General features: G+C 39.7%; 1 protein-coding gene across 1 annotated transcript; it reads left to right on the top strand.

The window, feature by feature from the left end:
• Positions 1-7,044: 7,044 nt before the first annotated feature.
• Positions 7,045-20,098, top strand: LOC121382884. Its single transcript, XM_041512559.1, has 7 exons — positions 7,045-7,096; positions 11,035-11,167; positions 13,190-13,320; positions 14,911-15,025; positions 15,766-15,977; positions 17,524-17,665; positions 19,975-20,098. Exons 1-7 carry the CDS (start codon positions 7,045-7,047, stop codon positions 20,096-20,098), a joined length of 909 nt encoding a protein of 302 aa, XP_041368493.1.
• The last annotated feature ends 1,006 nt before the right edge of the window (positions 20,099-21,104 follow it).

Raw genomic sequence — 21,104 nt, 5'->3', positions numbered from 1 at the left:
AAACTTAATAAATAATATTGGCGGAAATCCGCCATTATGAAAGTTTGATATATAGCACCTTTACGTGAATATGTTTGCGAACGCTCGCGCTCCTGAACACGCCAATAGTATATAATGTTTAAACTTGTTTCCGACACCATTATTAAAGAACATGGTGTGCCGATTCTGATGATCGCGTGATAATAGTAGAGTAACTGTACGTCCCAAGTAGACCTGTCGAAGAAATAAAGACCGAGTTCGTCTCATATCAGAGGATATCGGAGTCATTTTTTAAATTCCTGTACCGTCTTGAAACCCAGAGTAAGTACAGCATTGGGCTAACAAAAAAGAAGTTTGTTTTGAATAACAACACCACTACTAAAGTACATTGATTTACAATGTATTAATCATCGGATATCGGATGTCAAACGTTTGGTCATTTTGACATTTTTGTTTTTCTATTAGTAGCAAGGGATCTTTTATAGGCACCATTCCACAGACAGGACAGAACATACCACAGCCTTCGGCATACCAGTCGTGGTGAAGTGGTTGTGATGAGAAATAGCCCAGTGGGCACACTCACAGGGATCAATTCCACCCCGACCACGCATCAAGCGAGCGATGTATCGCTGGCCTACGTCCCGCCCCAGATCCAATGTTATAGTCCTGTATCTGAAAGACAAACACTGCGGCTTTACCACTGGCCTACGTCCCGCCCCAGATCCAATGTTATAGTCCTGTGTCTGAAAGACAAACACTGCGGCTTTACGACTGGCCTACGTCCCACCCCAGATCCAATGTTATAGTCCTGTATCTGAAAGACAAACACTGCGGCTTTACGACTGGCCTACGTCCCGCCCCAGATCCAATGTTATAGTCCTGTGTCTGAAAGACAAACACTGCGGCTTTACCACTGGCCTACGTCCCACCCCAGATCCAATGTTATAGTCCTGTGTCTGAAAGACAAACACTGCGGCTTTACCACTGGCCTACGTCCCACCCCAGATCCAATGTTATAGTCCTGTGTCTGAAAGACAAACACTGCGGCTTTACGACTGGCCTACGTCCCACCCCAGATCCAATGTTATAGTCCTGTCTCTGAAAGACAAACACTGCGGCTTTACCACTGGCCTACGTCCCACCCCAGATCCAATGTTATAGTCCTGTGTCTGAAAGACAAACACTGCGGCTTTACCACTGGCCTACGTCCCACCCCAGATCCAATGTTATAGTCCTGTCTCTGAAAGACAAACACTGCGGCTTTACCACTGGCCTACGTCCCACCCCAGATCCAATGTTATAGTCCTGTGTCTGAAAGACAAACACTGCGGCTTTACCACTGGCCTACGTCCCACCCCAGATCCAATGTTATAGTCCTGTCTCTGAAAGACAAACACTGCGGCTTTACCACTGGCCTACGTCCCACCCCAGATCCAATGTTATAGTCCTGTCTCTGAAAGACAAACACTGCGGCTTTACCACTGGCCTACGTCCCACCCCAGATCCAATGTTATAGTCCTGTGTCTGAAAGACAAACACTGCGGCTTTACCACTGGCCTACGTCCCACCCCAGATCCAATGTTATAGTCCTGTCTCTGAAAGACAAACACTGCGGCTTTACCACTGGCCTACGTCCCACCCCAGATCCAATGTTATAGTCCTGTGTCTGAAAGACAAACACTGCGGCTTTACCACTGGCCTACGTCCCACCCCAGATCCAATGTTATAGTCCTGTCTCTGAAAGACAAACACTGCGGCTTTACCACTGGCCTACGTCCCACCCCAGATCCAATGTTATAGTCCTGTGTCTGAAAGACAAACACTGCGGCTTTACGACTGGCCTACGTCCCACCCCAGATCCAATGTTATAGTCCTGTATCTGAAAGACAAACACTGCGGCTTTACGACTGGCCTACGTCCCACCCCAGATCCAATGTTATAGTCCTGTATCTGAAAGACAAACACTGCGGCTTTACGACTGGCCTACGTCCCGCCCCAGATCCAATGTTATAGTCCTGTATCTGAAAGACAAACACTGCGGCTTTACCACTGGCCTACGTCCCACCCCAGATCCAATGTTATAGTCCTGTGTCTGAAAGACAAACACTGCGGCTTTACCACTGGCCTACGTCCCACCCCAGATCCAATGTTATAGTCCTGTGTCTGAAAGACAAACACTGCGGCTTTACCACTGGACTACGTCTCGCCCTACTGCGGCTTTACCATTCACCTCATCATCCTCATGGGGCGGTGTTTAGGTCAGTCCATGGGGTGCTCGCCTGAGGTGCTTGGTCGTAGGATCGAACCCTCTAAGTGGACCCATTATAGGGGATTACCCATCCCAACCAGTGCCATACGACTGGTATATCAAAGGCTGTGGTATGTGCTACCATTTCTGTGGGGAAGGACAACCGATCCCTGGCTGATTATAAATATACTGTATCGAGCTTCTTTTGAAGACTACATGTCAAAATTATCATTTAGTGTTTAGCATCCAGTAGCCAATAATTAATTATTCATTATAGTGGTGTCGTTAAACAAAACATTTTAAAATGAAAACTATATATCAGTATTATAAATGGTTTGACATTCTGTAGCCGATGATTATTTAATGAATGTGTTCTAGTGGTGTCGTTAAACAAAGCAATTTTTAAACTGAAAACTATTATATTCTAAACAAGAAAATATATTTAATATGCAAGTTTAATCGTAGAAATATTTTATTGGTCGGAAAACATCTTACAATGCAGGAAACTCGGGAATGTCCCTTTAAACGTAAAAAAAAGAAGTCTGGATCACGTTTTTCCTTTACTTATATCTTACATAAACACATTAACAATAACCTGGGGGGGGGGGGAGGGAGGTCATTAAATATTCCGTTTATCCGGGTCGATCCTGAGGATCCACCTGTTTGCAAAACACCCGTAATGAGTCACCTCAAACCGACCAGGTAGTGTTTCATCGACAGCCATTATAGGTACTCTATTTTTAAACTTTTAATACAACAACGCCCAGACGAACAACTGAGTTGGGATGTACTTCTCTCAAATTGCCGAATATAAATGACTTATACAGAGTGACACCCGCTGGTGTAATTGTAGGCTGGGTGTCATTAAATTATTTATTATTCATCCTCCACCCTGTTTTAAATCCGGCTTCGGCTGTTTGCACGATATGTACCGGGTATACACAAATATAGAATGTGTTGTACGATGTGCACCGGGTATACACAAATATAGAATGTGTTGTACGATGTGCACCGGGTATACACAAATATAGAATGTGTTGTACGATGTGCACCGGGTATACACAAATATAGAATGTGTTGTACGATGTGCACCGGGTATACACAAATATAGAATGTGTTGTACGATGTGCACCGGGTATACACAAATATAGAATGTGTTGTACGATGTGCACCGGGTATACACAAATATAGAATGTGTTGTACGATGTGTACCGGGTATACACAAATATAGAATGTGCTGTACGATGTGCACCGGGTATACACAAATATAGAATGTGTTGCATACTTCTGTAATGATACACATGTGTATATTCTTCTAAAGCGACTTTAGGCCAAACCTGAATTCTTTTTTTTTTCTTTTTTTTATGTTTATGTTTTTTAACAACACCACATTGATATATTAATCATTGGCTATTGGATGTCAAACATATGGCCATTTTGAGACAGTCTTAGAGAGGAAACCCGCTACATTTTTCCATTTGTAGCAAGGGGTCTTTTATATGCACTATCCCTCAGACACATACCACATATCACGGCCTTTGATATATCAGTCGTGGGTCACTGGCTGTAACGAGAAATAGCTCGAATGAGCCCACCGGCGAGGATCGATCCTAGACAGACCGCGCACCAGGCGTGTGGTTTACCACTGGGTTATAATAATAGAAACAATAATAGTAATAGTAATAAATAAATAAATAAATAAATAAATAATAATAATAATTTTTAAAAATGAATAGTAACAACAATAATAATAACAAAAACAATATCAATAATAATAATATCAATAATAATAATAATAATAACAACAACAACAACAACAACAACCATAATAATAATAATAATAATAACAACAACAATAATAATAATAGGCTACTCCTAAACATAAAACAGCAAGTGATCTATTATATGCACTTTCCATAGACATAATAATAATATATACCTCGGCCTTTGATGTACGAGTCAATAGTTCAACGAGGGGATCGATCCTGCGTTCCATCGCACGTCATCTGAGTGGTCCTCCTTTGAACTACATCCAACCCCTCCACACTGATGAACTACATCCAACCCCTCCACACTGATGAACTACATCCAACCACTCCACACTGATGAACTACATCCAACCCCTCCACACTGATGAACCACATCCAACCACTCCACACTGATGAACTACATCCAACCCCTCCACACTGATGAACCACATCCAACCCCTCCACACTGATGAACTACATCCAACCACTCCACACTGATGAACTACATCCAACCCCTCCACACTGATGAACTACATCCAACCCCTCCACACTGATGAACTACATCCAACCCCTCCACACTGATGAACTACATCCAACCCCTCCACACTGATGAACTACATCCAACCCCTCCACACTGATGAACTACATCCAACCACTCCACACTGATGAACTACATCCAACCCCTCCACACTGATGAACTACATCCAACCCCTCCACACTGATGAACTACATCCAACCCCTCCACACTGATGAACCACATCCAACCCCTCCACACGGATGAACCACATCCAACCCTCCACACTGATGAACCACATCCAACCTCTCCACACTGATGAACTACATCCAACCCCTCCACACTGATGAACTACATCCAACACCTCCACACTGATGAACTACATCCAACCCCTCCACACTGATGAACTACATCCAACCCCTCCACACTGATGAACTACATCCAACCCCTCCACACTGATGAACTACATCCAACCCCTCCACACTGATGAACTACATCCAACCCCTCCACACTGATGAACTACATCCAACCTCTCCACACTGATGAACTACATCCAACCCCTCCACACTGATGAACTACATCCAACCCCTCCACACTGATGAACTACATCCAACCCCTCCACACTGATGAACTACATCCAACCCCTCCACACTGATGAACTACATCCAACCTCTCCACACTGATGAACTACATCCAACCTCTCCACACTGATGAACTACATCCAACCCCTCCACACTGATGAACTACATCCAACCCCTCCACACTGATGAACTACATCCAACCCCTCCACACTGATGAACTACATCCAACCCCTCCACACTGACCTGTTTGAGTTGTATCTGGGATGGAGAACCTCTCCACACTGATGAACTACACCCAACCCCTCCACACTGATGAATTACATCCAACCCCTCCACACTGACCTGTTTGAGTTGTATCTGGGATGGAGAACCTCTCCACACTGATGAACTACACCCAACCCCTCCACACTGACCTGTTTGAGTTGTCTCTGGGTTGGAGAACTCTCCACCACTACATCCAACCCCTCCACACTGACCTGTTTGAGTTGTCTCTGGGATGGAGAACCTCTCCACACTGATGAACTACATCCAACCCCTCCACACTGACCTGTTTGAGTTGTCTCTGGGTTGGAGAACCTCTCCACACTGATGAACTACATCCAACCCCTCCACACTGACCTGTTTGAGTTGTCTCTGGGTTGGAGAACCTCTCCACACTGACCTGTTTGAGTTGTCTCTGGGATGGAGAACCTCTCCACACTGACCTGTTCGAGTTGTCTCTGGGTTGGAGAACCTCTCAGTCTTAAAAAAGTTTTTTTTTTAACGAGACCACTAGAGAACAATGATTAATTATTTATCGGCTATAGGATGTCAAACATTTTGGAAAAAATAAGGTTTTTTGTTTAACGACACCACTAGAGTATATTGATTTATTATTCATCGGCTATTGGATGTCAAACATTTTGTAAAAAAAGAAGTTTGTTTTGTTTAACGACATCACTAGAGTACATTGATTCATTATTCTTCGTCTTTAACCGCCCCCACCCATAGGCCTACGAGCTCCCATTTTGTGTGTGTGTGTGTGGGGGGGGGGGGGGGGGGCAGGCCGAATTAAACGAAAATGCCCAAATCTGGATAACAACATTTATTCACATTACCATTACTATCAAACAGCTACAGAGGGTTGCAACGAATTATTACGCATTTTTACATGGATTATAACTAATTTTGAGGGTAGAATGATGGAAATACATGGTAAAAAGGTCTCAGTTTAACACATTTTGCCCGAATACCTGTAACATTTTTGCCCGAATTTAAGGTTTCGCTCCAGTACTGGGGGAGGGGGGCAGTTGGCCACTGCTTCCCTGTCTCGTACGTATATGCCCCCACCCCCTGCATAAATTTCTAAATACACGTCTGAGTGGCTGGGGTGGCAATCATCGATTATTTGAACTATGATATATACCTGACTGCGGGTAACTAGGAAGTGGCAGTAGTCTGGTTCGGGCATTAAAACGCATTTTGATTTATTTTCGGTAATGTACAAATCCCATTACCATGTTGCGCATTAAAGCAGATCTTATTTATTTCGAAATACTCCTGAATAGTTGCTTTTCTCAGAAAAACGATCACCATCGCTAGAACAGTATGAGGGGCCCAGAGAAGGTGCGGCGACAACACGCATTGTTATTGCGCATAATAACATTTGCTCCCTCACCCTAAACGGACCTAGTCATGGGCGTACATAGGATTTTGAAAAGGGGGGTTCCAAAATAGATTGCAGAGATATTGGGCATATATTTCTATGTTGAGTAAATATAATAATGTCAGATATCAATGTCAGATATATTAAATTATAAAAAAAGCGATTTCAGGGGGGGTTCGGTCGAACCCATCGACCCCCCCCCCCCCCCCCCCCATGTACGCCCATGCTAGTGACTAAGTTATGATATCAACAGGATACATCAGGGAAGGAGCGTCACCTATATAAATACTCATTGAACAGAGCTCTTTTATGACACTTACTTCGTAAACATGATTGCGTACAGATGTATTACGTTTCTTCTCCTTCTTTTTGTAACAAATGGTAAGTTTTTATATTAATATAAAAATTATTTTAAATTTTTTAATTTAGTTTAAATTTGTTTATCAATTAATTCATTCATTCATTCACTCATACATTAATTCATTTATGCATTAATTCATTTATTTATTTAGTTAGTTAGTTAGTTAGTTAGTTAGTTAGTTAGTTAGTTAGTTAGTTAGTTATTTAGTTATAAATTTATTTTATTTATACATTTATTTATTTATTTATTGAAATAAAATATATTATTAAGAAATAAATCTCAAACGAAGATTATGGTAACTAAATATTGCAAGGGACTGCTTTCCACTTAGAACTGGCGTTGTTCTTGGAGTTTTCAATAGTGGGGCTCGTAAAGTTAGTATAATGTAGCTGGGATGTGTCGGTAAACAAGACAAAAGTAAAATTAATCACATGACCAGAAAAATCCTCAATCCGTCAAAGTAAAACTAAACTTTTCTCTTATTTGTAGTTCATAAAAATTTGAAAAAATACATTCATTTATCAAATAATAGCTATCATATTCAATTTAATAAAAACAAAAACATTCAGATCACATACTTTCAGAAAGTGATAACTTTGCAAATTAAATGTAAATTAATCAGCTCACAGCGCTACGTTTAAGCAAGCGTACTACGGCGACACTCCACAATTGATGTATGCATCAACATTCGTACAACAAAAACATGTCAGTAGCAAATTTACACTGAAAGTTGTACAGCGTTCTGAAAAATAACAAATCCGTCATACACTATAGTACTGTCGGCAATAGAATAAAACTGATTTTCATCCATTATTTCTTACATATTAAACTGACAAGTAAATATTTTGTAAATATCTATTTAATGATAGTCTACCTAATTTAGCAGTTACTTGTTTGGGCGCTCACTGATGTTCAAGGTGGTGTTTACTCTTAAAATTAAAAGAAAAAATGTCAGTAAACAGGTGATTTGTGCACTTTATTGGAACAGACTATAACAAATTTTGGTCAATGTGTGTCAATTTCATGGCTGTTACAATATGTGAGGGACTGTTTCTGATGATGGTTTGCCCCCGGTGGCTGGAAAAAAACTCACAGGAAAAAAAGTCACGGAAAAAAAGTCACAATTTAGTATAGGAAAAAAAATCACAGGAAAAAAGTCACAATTTTTATATAACAAAATGTATGGGTTTGTAGAGTAGTGAATGTGGCATCATACTCATAGTATGCATGGGGTAATTGTTAAGTAGGTCAATTAGGCTAGATTAAAGAAAGAGGCCTCATATTGTGCATGGGTGGTGACTAATTGTTACACTTATTAATTAGGGTCAATTAGGCAGGATTAAAGAAAGAGTCTTCATATTGTGCAATGCACCTGGCGTAAGATTCAGGACTTGGGCTTGGGTCCACACTACATGGCCGATGCTGACTTTCGCCTGTTCTGTGGTATGATGGATGCTCTTGCCTTTTTGTCATTAGATGAAGTTGAGGAGGGTATGGAACACCTAAAAGCTGTCATGCCGCAAGATCCACCTGACGTCGAGGACTTACTTACGTACTTTGATCGTACATACGTCAATGGTTCTTTCCGACAGATTCAGCAGCCAACAGACAGGCCCGGTGCTCAGCTCAGGTTGCGCCGTGTTCCACCAATGTTTGCTCCTGTCCTGTGGAACGTTCATGATGCCACCATGAACAATAATCCGCGTACAAACAACTTGTGCGTAGGTTGGAACAACATGTTCCTCAACCTTGTAGTCTACTACCACCCATCAATCTAGCGAGTTATCGAATGGTTTCAACGTGAGCAGGCTACAGTGGGCACCATCATCCAGCAGGATGCGATTGGTAACCCACCTCGACGCCAGGTTCGTCGACGCTACGTCCAACTGCAAGAGCGTCTTCGCAACTTGTGTGTTGATCGCCTTGAGGACCGCAAGAATGTGGCAGAATTTCTTCATGGTATTGGGTGGAACATCCGCCTAAACCACCAACATTAAAATCACAGAACATTTAACAAAAATCTCTTAATTAAAAATTGTGACTTTTTTTCCTGTGACTTTTTTTCCTGTGTTTTGTTTTATGTGACTTTTTTTCCTGTGACTTTTTTTCCTAGATTCTTGCCCCCATCCCTCTCCAAAACAAAATATTTGTAGTCATTTATAAGTAACTTTTGAGCAAAACTGTCAAGAACCATATTATGAGTGATCCATTATACCGGTATTAAAGGTGCTATCTCAGTGTTGCCCAATGACAGCTATTGCAAATCATTATTTTTTTTTTTAAATAAAATTTTGATTTAACATTGAAAGAAGACACCTTTAACAAAATGCCCATAAATGATTACAGGAAATAATTTTATCTACTGGTAGAAAATACATTTTTATTGGAGAATCTTTATCACAGTTCGCATTCTATATATAGCACCTTTAAATTGTTGCAAGATTGTGTAAATTTCTAATGTACTTATATTGAATTTATATTCAATAAATATGCTTGTCATAATTAATAATTTATGCTGCAATTCAAAATAATCAGTTAACTTGCAGTTTTAAATTAAAAGTTTATTTAAGGGTAAATGAAATTGACACATATCAATCAAAATGTGTTATAGTCTGTTCCAATAAAGGTCACAAATCACCTGTTTACTCACATATTTAGTTTAATTTCAAGAGTAAACACTACCTTGTACATCAATGAGAGCCCAAACAAGTAAATGCTAAATTAGGTAAAGTATCATTGAATAGGTATTTGCAAAATATTTACTTGTCAGTTTAATATGAAAGAAATAATCGACGAAAATCATTTTTATTCTATTTCCGACAGTACTTTAGTTTATTTTTGTGTAAGGATATATCCGGCGTCGTTCCCATTCAAAACGACACAGCATCATATCTTCATATTACGTGGTTTGAATATTGATCGATGGCTGACTGGAATTATAGTTGAATACTAGTATACAGTTTACAAAAACACGTTGTATTAAGTTTGAGGTTATATGATAAAGAGATTATTACCATCATGTGTTTCGGTATCGTCAATATCATATATTAGGAATAAAAAATAACGTACGGCTCGCATATTACAACTTTTATTCCTAATACATATGATATTGACGATACGGAAACATACTCTGGTAATAACCTCTGTATATTAATTTTAATTCTTACAGAATACTTAGTCGAATGTATGAAATAATCATTCGTATGTACGATTAAATAACTAGTAAGTCCGACTAAATAACTTCTTATTCAAATGTTATTTATATTATGTATAACTGTTAAAAAGATAATAGTTTTAATGTGTTTTAAAAATTGAAATATTGGACGTATATCTTTCTACAACACCCTCAGTTGTAGTATATTTATGTCCATATTTGCCCATTTCTTTGACGTCCACTAGACGATGACTAGTAAATCAATGTCCGCTAGTGATATCGTTAAACAAACCAAACTTTAACTGGATCTCCATTACACTACATTAAAATTGCAGCTAGAATGTTCTAATTTATTGCTAATAAAAATAATGTTCATTTCACGTTTTAGGTAGTACTGTACAGCGTTTTTATTTACATTATGTATCACTGTAACAAAAGAAAACAAAAACATACAAAAAATGGGTTTATAAAATACAAATATTCGACGTAGATATTTCTGCAACACCCCTGGTAATATTATATTTATATACATGTATACCAGGGCCGTAGCTAGCGGGGGGGGGGGGCAAGGGGGCAATTGCCCCCCCCCCAAGAAAAAAATCCGGATAGCATTATAGAAACTTAAAGAAAATTCTTTTCTTAACTGTTTAAGGAGTTTTAGACTATTAACTACTCAGTCCCCCCCCCCCCCCCCAAACAAAAAATCCTAGCTACGGCCCTGTATACCCATTTCAATACATTTATATAGCAACTAGAATCGGCTATTTCATTGCTAATAAAACAACTGTTATCTCCACGTTTTAGGTAATAGTACTGTCCAGCACGCTGGCTGCGATATTCTTTCTATCGCCAAATGTATGCGAGACAATCTGCTGGAACTATTCAATACTACGGATTTGATCTCGGGGACACCGGAACAGTTTTCAAGAACTTGCAGGTAAATACATGCATTTCATTGGCGGAACGAGGGCGTGTGTGTGGGGGGGGGGGGGGGGTCCCGTGACACACACGCACGTGCGCGCACACACACAACCATCAACAATACACTACTCTCCATTTCCATGATAACGCGTTTCTGTCATCTTTATTTCAGACTTTTCCTGCATGTCTGCCTGAACCCTCTACAGAAATCTCTCTCGTTTGGAGCTCGGTTCATTTGCCTTCAACAATCTCGAATATGATTTTTTTTAAGTTTGTTACTTCGACCAACCCACCCCATACAAAATCTTAGTTCCGCCTAATATCTAAGTTTGAACTAATCTGGTTATTGCGTTTGAAAATGTTAGATAAGTTATTCTGTGGATGTTTGTAAACGATATCCATTAGAACACCATTGTGAAACATTATCTATTTAATATGTGTTAGAAGAAACTGACTTCTTTTCCAAAGACGATATTGCACTATAATATGGCGGTGTTTGTTTATAATATTGTTACACACTCGTTTTATAATACATCGCAGAGTTTGTTTATAATATTGTTACACACTCGTTTTATAATACATCGCAGAGTTTCTTTATAATATTGTTACACACTCGTTTTATAATACATCTCTGAGTTTTTTCATAATGTTGTTACACACTCGTTTTATAATACATCTCTGAGTTTCTTTATAATGTTGTTACACACTCGTTTTATAATACATCGCAGAGTTTCTTTATAATGTTGTTACACACTCGTTTTATAATACATCTCTGAGTTTCTTTATAATATTGTTACACACTCGTTTTATAATATATGCACATACAAGGTTAAAGACTCGTTTTATAAACACTGAGTTTCTTCATAATGTTGTTACACACTCGTTTTATAAGCTGTTTCTTTATAATATTGAACACTCGTTTTATAATACATCGCTGAGTTTCTTTATAATGTTGTTACACACTCGTTTTATAATACATCTCTGAGTTTCTTTATAATATTGTTACACACTCGTTTTATAATACATCTCTGAGTTTCTTTATAATATTGTTACACACTCGTTTTATAATACATCGCAGAGTTTCTTTATAATGTTGTTACACACGTTTTATAATACACGAGTTATAATATTGTTACACACTCGTTTTGGTAATACATCTCTTAAGTTTCTTTATAGAGCTTGTTACACACTCGTTTTATAATACATCACTGAGTTTCTTTATAATGTTGTTACACACTCGTTTTATAATACATCGCAGAGTTTCTTTATAATGTTGTTACACACTCGTTTTATAATACATCTCTGAGTTTCTTTATAATATTGTTACACACTCGTTTTATAATACATCTCTGAGTTTCTTTATAATGTTGTTACACACTCGTTTTATAATACATCTCACATGTTGTTACACACTCGTTTTATAATACATCGCAGAGTTAGAACAACACACTCGTTAAAGAGAATACATCTCTGTTTCTTTATAATATTGTTACACACTCGTTTTATAATACATCTCAGTTTCTTTATAATGTTGTTACACACTCGTTTTATAATACATCGCAGAGTTTCTTTATAATGTTGTTACACACTCGTTTTATAATATATCTCTGATTTTCTTTATAATATTGTTACACACTCGTTTTATAATATATCGCGGGGTTTCTTTATAATATTGTTACACACTCGTTTTATAATATATCGCAGAGTTTCTTTATAATGTTGTTACACACTCGTTTTATAATATATCGCAGGGTTTCTTTATAATGTTGTTACACACTCGTTTTATAATATATCGCGGGGTTTCTTTATAATATTGTTACACACTCGTTTTATAATATATCGCGGAGTTTCTTTATAATATTGTTACACACTCGTTTTATAATATATCGCACAGTTTCTTTATAATATTATATAAATTATTATTATTATGTAGGGTTTTTTTGTTTTTTGTTAGGGGGAGGGTTTGTTTTGTTTTGTTTTGTTTGTCTGTTTGTTGTTTCGGCTTTTAATTATGTTATAATTTATTTTGTAATTACAGGCAGAGTGTTCACGGTTATCAGGCATGTTTTCCAAGTGAAGATATTTCCGGATGTGACAGTTCAGTGAGGGTTTTTGCCAATATCACGTGGACAATGTTCTCGAGCATGTGCAGTGAAGATGTCAATCCAGGTGACTTTATTAATCCAACCACAACACTAGAATGCATTTCATGTATGCTTATTATTGTACTTATATCCAATGGTGGTTAAAGCGCGCTGTCCCGGGTACACAGCTATCTGGACTGTAGGTAGTCGTTAGTTATTAATGGTTGGTGTGAGAAAAGTCGTTGTAGTGGCCTTACACCTACCCACTGAGTTGTTAAACTCGCTTTCGGTGGAAACCGGTACCGGGATGCGAACGCTGTATTTAACAGATTTACGTCAGAGGCCGATCTCTGGAATACAAATAAATGAATCAATTTAACGTGAAGATGGTGGGATAGAAGGAAAGGAATGTTTTATTTAACGACGCACTCAACACATTTTATTTACTGTTATATGGCGTCGGACTTACGGTTGAGGACCACACATAATATATTGAAAAAGGAAACCCGCTGTCGCCACTTCATGGACTACTCTTTTCGATTAGCAGCAAGGGATCTTTTATATGCACCATCCCACAGACAGGATAGTTTATATCATGGCCTTTGTTACACCAGTTGTGGAGCACTGGTTGAAATAGCCCAATGGGCCCACCGACGGGAATTGATCCTAGATCAATCGCGCATCAGGCGAGCGCTGTGCCATTGAGCTACGACCCGTCCCATGCTGGGAGAGTGACGTTGACTATAGGACACACACACACACACACACACACACAAACACACACACACGTACACACACACACACACACACACACAGACACACACACACAGACACACAGACAGACAAACACACACAAACACACACGTACACACACACACACACATACACGCACACACAGGCACACACATACACAGACACGCACATGCACACATGCGTTCAAACTAATACAGATTTATTTACACACTCGCATCAACGCCTCAAGTCATATGTATGTTTCCATTTACATACATACACACATATACACGTACAACACACATTCATACACATACACATTCACGTACAAATACATATACACATACATATACAAATACATATACACATACATATACACATATGCCTACGCATTCGCGTACACATACACGTATACACACATGCACGTAAACAGATTTGAAAAATACGTAAGGCATGTTCATCGCTATCATATTTCACCACATGTAAAGAATTGCATTAACTTGACATGACTTGACTTTGGATTTCACGTGCACGTACAGAACAAGCTGTTGTAGCACACGGCTGTCATGGGCGTAAGTATTGGCTGGCGCCATTTCTTCCACCCATGACAGAAAGAGGGTGGGGTTTGGGAGAAGGCGAGAATGCCCTCACATTCAGGTGCCAGGGACAGGCACGGCGGAAGCAAGTAGACATGGGGGGGGGGCGACTGAGATCGAACGCGCAAAGCAAAGTTTTTAGGGGGTTCGGGATGTGCTTCCCCGTTAACTTTAGAAAACTAGACGTCCTGAAATGCAATTTCCTACATTCTACAAGTAAAATTCATCTCTGCGTTAAGATTTACTACCAACAATATTGAACAGTCCGACCGTAGACGATAATGGGCGGGTTTGAGAGTCACAGTATTGGAAGGGTCTATATATTTGTGTTTGTGTATTTTGGCCAGGATTCCACACGTTCAGATACTGTTGGGTAAGACCCGATGTCCTGGAGTCAGCCCAGGTGTGTCACAAGGAGTTCTACACGTCGCTATTTCTACCATCATCCAGGGATATCTGCAGGTAAACATATCATAGGTTATCATTCTTGCCACTGTTTTCCCATGCAACATTCAATGATATATGTTGGTAAACACGTTATATATCATTAATATTGCTCTCAGTATGTATTCATTATCTTCATGGATAACAGAGATATATTTTTAATATCTTTATAAAATAATATTACAATATGTTGGAAAGCTGTACGTGATGGATATCTTTATCTTTATGAACAGCATCTCTGTACGTGATGGATATATTTATGAATAACATCTCTGTATGTGATGGATATATTTATGAATAGCATCGTTGTGATGAATATATTTATAAATAACATATCTGTACGTAGTGAATATCTATGAATAACATCTCTGTACGTAGTGAATATCTATGAATAATATCTCTGTACGTAGTGAATATCTTTATGAATAACATCTCTGTACGTAGTGAATATCTATGAATAACATCTCTGTACGTGATGAATATCTTTATCAACAGCATATCTGTACGTGATGAATATATTTTATGAATGCTATGTCTGTATGTGATTAATATCTTTATGAATAACATTTCTGTACGTGATGGATATCTTTACGAATAACATATATGTACATGATGCATATCTTTTATGAATAGCATTTCTGTACGTGATGAATACCTTTATGAATAACATCTTTGTTCGATGAATATCTTTATGAATAACATCTCTGTACGTGATGAATATCTCTATGAATAACATATCTATACGTGTTAAACCACAGACTTGCTGACCGGTACTCGACGTGTATCGGGGATGCGGTACAGCAGTGTGACAACCAGTCCATCATCTACACGAACACCTTCCTTGACCAGGCTCTTCGGACAGTGGACGGAATATGTCCTGATCCTGTCACGGAAATCGTTAACCTGACGACGACACTATTCCAGACAACAACCATGCCAACGCCTACAGCAGCGACACCTACCGTTACACGTAAGTGATGTTTGAACTGTTTCCCAATCTCATTACAGCGAGAGGGTGGGATTTACCTGTCGGTTGAGTGCTCACCTGGGGTGCTTGCGTCGCAGAATAGAACCACCTCGGTTGGGTTTTTACTCGTTCCAACCAGTGCACCACAACTGGACAGAGACCGTGGTATGTGCTTTCCTGTCTGTGGAAAAGTGCATGTAAAAGATCCTTTGCTGCATTGGGGAAAATGTAGCGGGTTTCCTCTGATTTACATCCAATAGCCGATCATTAATTAATCAGTTAAACTTTAAACTCTGATTACAGCGAACTCCTGAACACTGAACAATACTACACGGTAGAGAAAGCTAGCAGGTTTTTTAAAGAATAAAACATAATTATTCATAAGTTCCTTGCCAGAAATGTATTTTTTCACGAGTTTTTATTTTATTTGTATATACACGTTGTGATTGCAAATACAAATATGAACCCATAGAAAAACACGTGTTTTACACGTTTGAATACCTGATGCACATCATTATTATGACCGATGTACCACCTCGTCAATGATTTATTAATAGTTATACCTCAAATACCGCAGAATTACGGCCAGAATGAATTAACGAATGAATGAATGAATGAATGAATGAACGAATGAATGAATAAATGAATGAATGAACGAAAGAATGAATGAATGAATGAAAGTTTCATTAAATATCACAATCACTAACATCATGTTATTCGGGTCAACACGTATTATGCATGCGAGCTTATGTATCACACATGTTTAATAAAATATTTTTATTGTACTATAGTAAGATTAAATGGGTGTGTAATAATTGTCTTTATTACTATAGTAAGATTAAATGGGTGTGTAATAATTGTCTTTATTACTATAGTAAGATTAAATGGGTGTGTGATAATTGTCTTTATTACTACAGTAAGATTAAATGGGTGTGTGATAATTGTCTTTATTACTACAGTAAGATTAAATGGGTGTGTGATAATTGTCTTTATTACTACAGTAAGATTAAATGGGTGTGTGATAATTGTCTTTATTACTACAGTAAGATTAAATGGGGGGGTGATAATTGTCTTTATTACTACAGTAAGATTAAATGGGGGGGGGGGGGGTGATAAGTATCTGTATTACTACAGTAAGATTAAAGGCGCATACCCTAGTTTGAGCCCGTGAAAATGGACACTAAGTTTAGTTAATATACACACATGCCACACATCACAATAAGGTTATAACAGAGACAAGCTAAAGTATGTGATGTTTAAACGAGGAAATACTGTCTAAAAATAACTAGAGCTATCTCAAGAACCATTATTTCTCAGACGAACGTGCGTTTTTACAATAATAAAAATGCATTTCGAGGTTTTACCAGAACCTGGATGATCAGAACCACTTCAGGTGTACGAAAATGAATATTCTAAATAATAAACTTTGAATACTTCTAATTTAAATTGTCAAAAACTGCTTTAATGGTGAACAATGCGTCGTAGTGTTTAAAAACTAGGGTCTGTCACTTTAAATGGGTATGTGATAAAAGTGTTTTTCGTCTTTCAGACCTCGTGGATGAGTGTGAACCCAACAGAATCACCAAGTGTTTCCAGTCATTAGCCCTTCGTCTCCAGGGTCTGTTGAAGTTTGTGGTCAAACAGAAACAGTCCACGTCCGTGGCTGTGCTAATACTTAACCAAATATGCAAGTACGTATTTGCATATACCTCTTATATAAAGGCCTGCCCGGTAAGTGGCAGTCCTCCGTCAGCAAAAGTAAAAACTGCTTACAAAGTGGCAGTCCTCCTACAGGCAAACGCCAAAATATCCGTTTGTCTCTGTCTTGTGCATTGATAGGAGTTTAAAAATGTAAATATGGTTTGATCGATCAAGCAGCTATTAATATTTTAATAGATGACCTAGAATGCATATTATATGACGTGGCCATATTATATATGTGTTTTGCGTTACGTGTAAATGCAGTTCACCATATTGATCTAAGAACGTCATGTGGATGGCGGTAAACACGATGGCTCACGAGTTACATACACTGAATAATGGAGAAATAAAACAGTTTGTTTTGTTTTAACGACACCACTATTGGTGTCAAACATTTCGTAATCTTGACACATAGTCTTAGAGTGGAACCCCGTAAAAATTTTCAATTAATATCAAGGAATCTTTTATATGCACCATCCCACTGGCAGGATAGCACATACCACGGCTTTGATGTACCAGTCGGGTACACTGGCAAGAACTTGAAATATTTCAATAGGCCCGAGCGTACATCAAGCGAACGCTTTACCACTGAGCTACGTTACGCACAGTATGAAGAAATAAGGCATATCTTAAGTGCTACACAGCGGGGGTTTATAACGTACATCAAGCGAACGCTTTACCACTGAGCTACGTGACGCACAGTATGAAGAAATAAGGCATATCTTAAGTGCTACACAGCGGGGGTTTATAACGTACATCAAGCGAACGCTTTACCACTGAGCTACATCCCGCACAGTATGAAGAAATAAGGCATATCTTAAGTGCTACACAGCGGGGGTTTATAACGTACATCAAGCGAATGCTTTACCACTGAGCTACGTGACGCACAGTATGAAGAAATAAGGCATATCTTAAGTGCTACACATTGGGGGTTTATAACGTGCATCAAGCGAACGCTTTACCACTGAGCTACGTGACGCACAGTATGAAGAAATAAGGCATATCTTAAGTGCTACACAGCGGGGGTTTATAACGTACATCAAGCGAACGCTTTACCACTGAGCTACGTGACGCACAGTATGAAGAAATAAGGCATATCTTAAGTGCTACACAGCGGGGGTTTATAACGTGCATCAAGCGAACGCTTTACCACTGAGCTACGTGACGCACAGTATGAAGAAATAAGGCATATCTTAAGTGCTACACAGCGGGGGTTTATAACGTACATCAAGCGAACGCTTTACCACTGAGCAATACGTGACGCACAGTATGAAGAAATAAGGCATATATTTAAGTGCTACACAGCGGGCTTTTATAACGTACATCAAGCGAACGCTTTACCACTGAGCTACGTGACGCACAGTATGAACTGCTTTAATGGGCATATCTTAAGTGTTTACACAGCGGGGTTTATAACTTTACATCAAGCGAACGCTTTACCACTGAGCTATATCCCGCACAGTATGAAGAACTAAGGCATACTTTAAGTGCTACACAGCGGGGGTTTATAACGTACATCAAGCGAACGTATACCACTGAGCTAATTTACCACTGGGTTTCGTACATCTGTCACTATCAATTGCAAAAACACCCCACAATGGTGAAGAAATACGGCATATCTTAAGTGCTACACAGCGGGGGTTTATAACGTACATCAAGCGAACGCTTTACCACTGAGCTACGTGACGCACAGTATGAGAAATAAGGCATAATTTAAGTGCTACACAAAACTGGTTTATAACGTGAACATCAAGCGTACGCTTTACCACTGAGCTACGTCCCGCACAGTATGAAGAAATAAGGCATATCTTAAGTGCTACACAGCGGGGGTTTATAACGCACTGAACTACGTCGATCAAGAAGAAATGCAGGCATGTTTAAATGCTCAACACTGCATTTTTATAAGTACATTACGCGAGTCGCTTTACCACTGACGTGAACACATTATGAAGAAATAACGGCATATCTTAAGTGCTACACAGCGGGGGTTTATAACGTACATCAAGCAACTGCTTTACCACTGAGCTACGTGACGCACAGTATGAAGAAATAAGGTCATCATCTTAAGTGCTACACAGCTGGTTTATAACGTACATCAATACGAACGCTTTACCACTAGCTCTGTCAATGCACAGTATGAAGAAATAAGTGCATATCTTAATTGCTACACAGCGGGGAGTTTATAACGTACATCAAGCACCACGTGTTACCACTGAGCTACACGCACAGTATGAAGAAATAAGGCATATCTTAAGTGCTACACAGCGGGGGCTCTGTATCTGCCTTTCCATTACCCCAGATACCAGTGTGATGAGCACCCAACCGACTTGGCAGCTGTATCTGCCTTTCCATTACCCCTGATACCAGTGTCACTGAGCACCCAACCGACTAGGCAGCTGTATCTGCCTTTCCATTACCCCTGATACCAGTGTGCTGAGCACCCAAACGACTTGGCAGCTGTATCTGCCTTTCCATTACCCCTGATACCAGTGTGATGAGCACCCAACCGACGCTTTGTATCTGCCTTTCCATTACCCCTGATACCAGTGTGATGAGCACCCAACCGACTTGGCAGCTGTATCTGCCTTTCCATTACCCCTGATGCCAGTGTTTATGACGTACCCAACCGACTTGGCAGCTGTATCTGCCTTTCCATTACCCCTGATACCAGTGTGATGAGCACCCAAACGACTTGGCAGCTGTATCTGCCTTTCCATTACCCCTGATACCAGTGTCATGAGCACCCAAACGACTTGGCAGCTGTATCTGCCTTTCCATTACCCCTGATACCAGTGTGATGAGCACCCAGCCGACTTGGCAGCTGTATCTGCCTTTCCATTACCCCTGATACCAGTGTGATGAGCACCCAACCGACTTGGCAGCTGTATCTGCCTTTCCATTACCCCTGATACCAGTGTGATGAGCACCCAAACGACTTGGCAGCTGTATCTGCCTTTCCATTACCCCTGATACCAGTGTGATGAGCACCCAACCGACTTGGCAGCTGTATCTGCCTTTCCATTACCCCTGATACCAGTGTGATGAGCACCCAGCCGACTTGGCAGCTGTATCTGCCTTTCCATTACCCCTGATACCAGTGTGATGAGCACCCAAACGACTTGGCAGCTGTATCTGCCTTTCCATTACCCCTGATACCAGTGTGATGAGCACCCAAACGACTTGGCAGCTGTATCTGCCTTTCCATTACCCCTGATACCAGTGTGATGAGCACCCAAACGACTTGGCAGCTGTATCTGCCTTTCCATTACCCCTGATACCAGTGTGATGAGCACCAAGGCACTTGGCAGCTGTATCTGCCTTTCCATTACCCCTGATACCAGTGTGATGAGCACCCAAACGACTTGGCAGCTGTATCTGCCTTTCCATTACCCCTGATACCAGTGTGATGAGCACCCAAACGACTTGGCA

Source organism: Gigantopelta aegis, chromosome 10 (genome assembly GCF_016097555.1).
Source record: "Gigantopelta aegis isolate Gae_Host chromosome 10, Gae_host_genome, whole genome shotgun sequence".
In the NCBI taxonomy this organism is placed as follows: Eukaryota; Metazoa; Mollusca; class Gastropoda; order Neomphalida; family Peltospiridae; genus Gigantopelta; species Gigantopelta aegis.
The sequence above is the reverse complement of the archived record's forward strand: the minus strand, read 5'-3'. Positions and strand labels throughout refer to the sequence as shown.

Excerpts from the sequence above, each read along its gene's own strand:
- LOC121382884 (XM_041512559.1), top strand. The coding sequence starts at position 7,045 with ATGATTGCGTACAGATGTATTACGTTTCTTCTCCTTCTTTTTGTAACA. Across the intron at positions 7,097-11,034 it reads CCTTCTTTTTGTAACAAATG|GTAATAGTACTGTCCAGCAC; the intron begins GTAAGTTTTTAT and ends TCCACGTTTTAG. Across the intron at positions 11,168-13,189 it reads CAGTTTTCAAGAACTTGCAG|GCAGAGTGTTCACGGTTATC; the intron begins GTAAATACATGC and ends TTGTAATTACAG.